Source organism: Pterocles gutturalis, unplaced genomic scaffold (genome assembly GCF_000699245.1).
Source record: "Pterocles gutturalis isolate BGI_N339 unplaced genomic scaffold, ASM69924v1 scaffold15260, whole genome shotgun sequence".
Classification (NCBI taxonomy): domain Eukaryota; kingdom Metazoa; phylum Chordata; class Aves; order Pterocliformes; family Pteroclidae; genus Pterocles; species Pterocles gutturalis.
Genome location: NW_010141057.1, coordinates 62322 through 64332, shown reverse-complemented (window position 1 = coordinate 64332; position 2011 = coordinate 62322). Strand labels below are relative to the sequence as shown.

At 44.5% G+C, this 2011-nt stretch overlaps 1 protein-coding gene across 1 annotated transcript in view; it reads left to right on the top strand.

Annotated features, from left to right (window-relative positions):
• The window catches only part of PHKA2 (phosphorylase kinase, alpha 2 (liver)), a 37626-nt gene that overhangs the window by 3998 nt on the left and 31617 nt on the right, over positions 1-2011 (top strand). The window contains 2 exon segments of the mRNA XM_010083902.1: positions 1427-1525; positions 1840-1986. Of these exon segments, the coding sequence (XP_010082204.1) occupies positions 1427-1525; positions 1840-1986 (246 nt within the window).

The following is a 2011-nucleotide window of genomic DNA, read 5'->3' as shown; positions in this document are numbered from 1 at the left end:
AGGGGAGTTGGGGGGGGGGGGGGTATTCCTTAGCTGTCCAGTATAAGATTTTTTTTTTTTGTGCTGAACAGTCTGGCGCGGGTTGCTCTGGTCTCTGCATGATTTCTGGGCACGTCGGTGTCAGGACGATCTGTGGGAGTTGCTGCACAGCTTTGTTTCGCTGTGGCTCTGAGTTCGATAAAAATGCTATTTGGGGTGGGGACTGGGGGGGGGAACGCTGGAGGCCCTGCTGCAGAGGGTGATGTAGATGATATTTTTTTTTTCTAATCTGCCTCAGGAATCCTCCCTCTTAACATTTCTGTCCTGTATCTGCTTTGTGTGGCTGCCCATGGCAGCAGTTCAGCACAGGGCATATGGTCTCTGTGCCTTTTCTGCACTGTTAAGACTGCCTGGGGTTGCAGATATCAATTCCTCAACGGGGCTTTCTGCTGCTGTCAGGAACATCTGCTGCTCTAGTGCTCAGCCAGAGAGAGGGGCTCTGCAGAGCCAGTAAAGCCATGTTTGTGTTGGAAGAAGAAAAATACCCTTGCCCCTCTGCAGAGAGTTAAGGCAAGCTGTGCTGTGTGATCCTTCTTTTGTCAGAGATTGGCATTACCATGCAGCTGCAGGACAAAAATAGGCACGGAGCAACGTTAAGTTCTTCCGCAACCTTGTGAATAGGCATTTTAGAGGAAGGCTCTGGTTGCCTGGCTCTGGCTGTCCAATCCTTGCTCTCTTCATGTGACATTCCCTGCTCAGCGCTGCACACCCCGCTTCTTCAAAGCCAACTTTTGTAGCCTGCTAGGTTAAAGCAGGAGTGCCCAAATGGACTCAGTGGTTGGGCTGCTCATGTCTTCACTAGGGAAATTTGTTATGGCCAAGAGATATGAGATGTGGTGATTCAGCTGTTGATGTGGAGCATGTTGTGCCTCAGTTGGCTGTGGAGAGAGCAGATGTCTCATTTCTATTTCCTTCGGGAAGTGATAGAATCAGAGAGATGCTGATGCTCTCTTCTCTGGTTGCTGGCCTCTGCTGATTCTGGCGTGCCTTGAACAAGCCTTCCTCTTTGAACAGCCCTTCAGGCAGGAGGCATGAAAGGCTACTGAATGTGGGGATTATTTTGGAATATAGTACAGGAGAAGCATTTATTACTAAGTACTTCAGATATTCCACTTGAGCAGTGGAAGCTGTGCTCCGCATTGCTTTGCATTTCCTTTGAATTGTAAGAAGGGTACCCAGCACATCAGTCCTGTATCCCGCTAATGGAAAGACAGAAACGTTTATTTTTCTAAAATATTTCCAAGCTTTCATGTAAAGATGAAAAAATCTATGAAGCAAACTTCTGTCTTACGTAATTTCCTTCAAAGGATAAATGCAGGTGCTAGGGTGTGTACTTGACTTAAAAGTTATTTAATGGTTTTGGGCTGTTGTTTGGGTTTTTTTGAAGGCTGCTTTGGAAGCAATTGATGAACTAGATCTTTTTGGAGCTCATGGAGGACACAAGTCAGTGATTCATGTTCTTCCTGATGAAGTAGAACATTGTCAGGTAAAAATTAGTCTTCTGTTTCCTTTGCTAGGGGAAAACCCAACACCCTCTCCCTTTTGTTTTTAAATGAAATGTTGATTAACCGAACCAAGAACTTAACATAAGGATGGCTTCAGACTATGCTGTTCACCCTGTTTCTAGGAGATCATGTGAAAGTGAGTGGTGTGAAGCATTCTCGTACTAGCTCAGTTAAAATAATTATAGAGTGAGTTCTCTGTCAGTTTGCAAATAGTCTATTTTATTTGCATGTGACATAGTCTTTTGAAGTAGGTAAATTGTTTTATATCCCTCTCTTCTGTTCCTGTTTTGCTCAGTCCATTCTATACTCCATGTTGCCAAGGGCATCCACATCAAAGGAGATAGATGCTGGCCTTCTCTCTATTATTTCGTACCCGGCTTTTGCAGTAGAGGATCTAAACCTTGTTAATGTGACCAAGAGTGAAATCATATCCAAATTGCAGGTAAGGATTTCCTTTATTTTTGTTT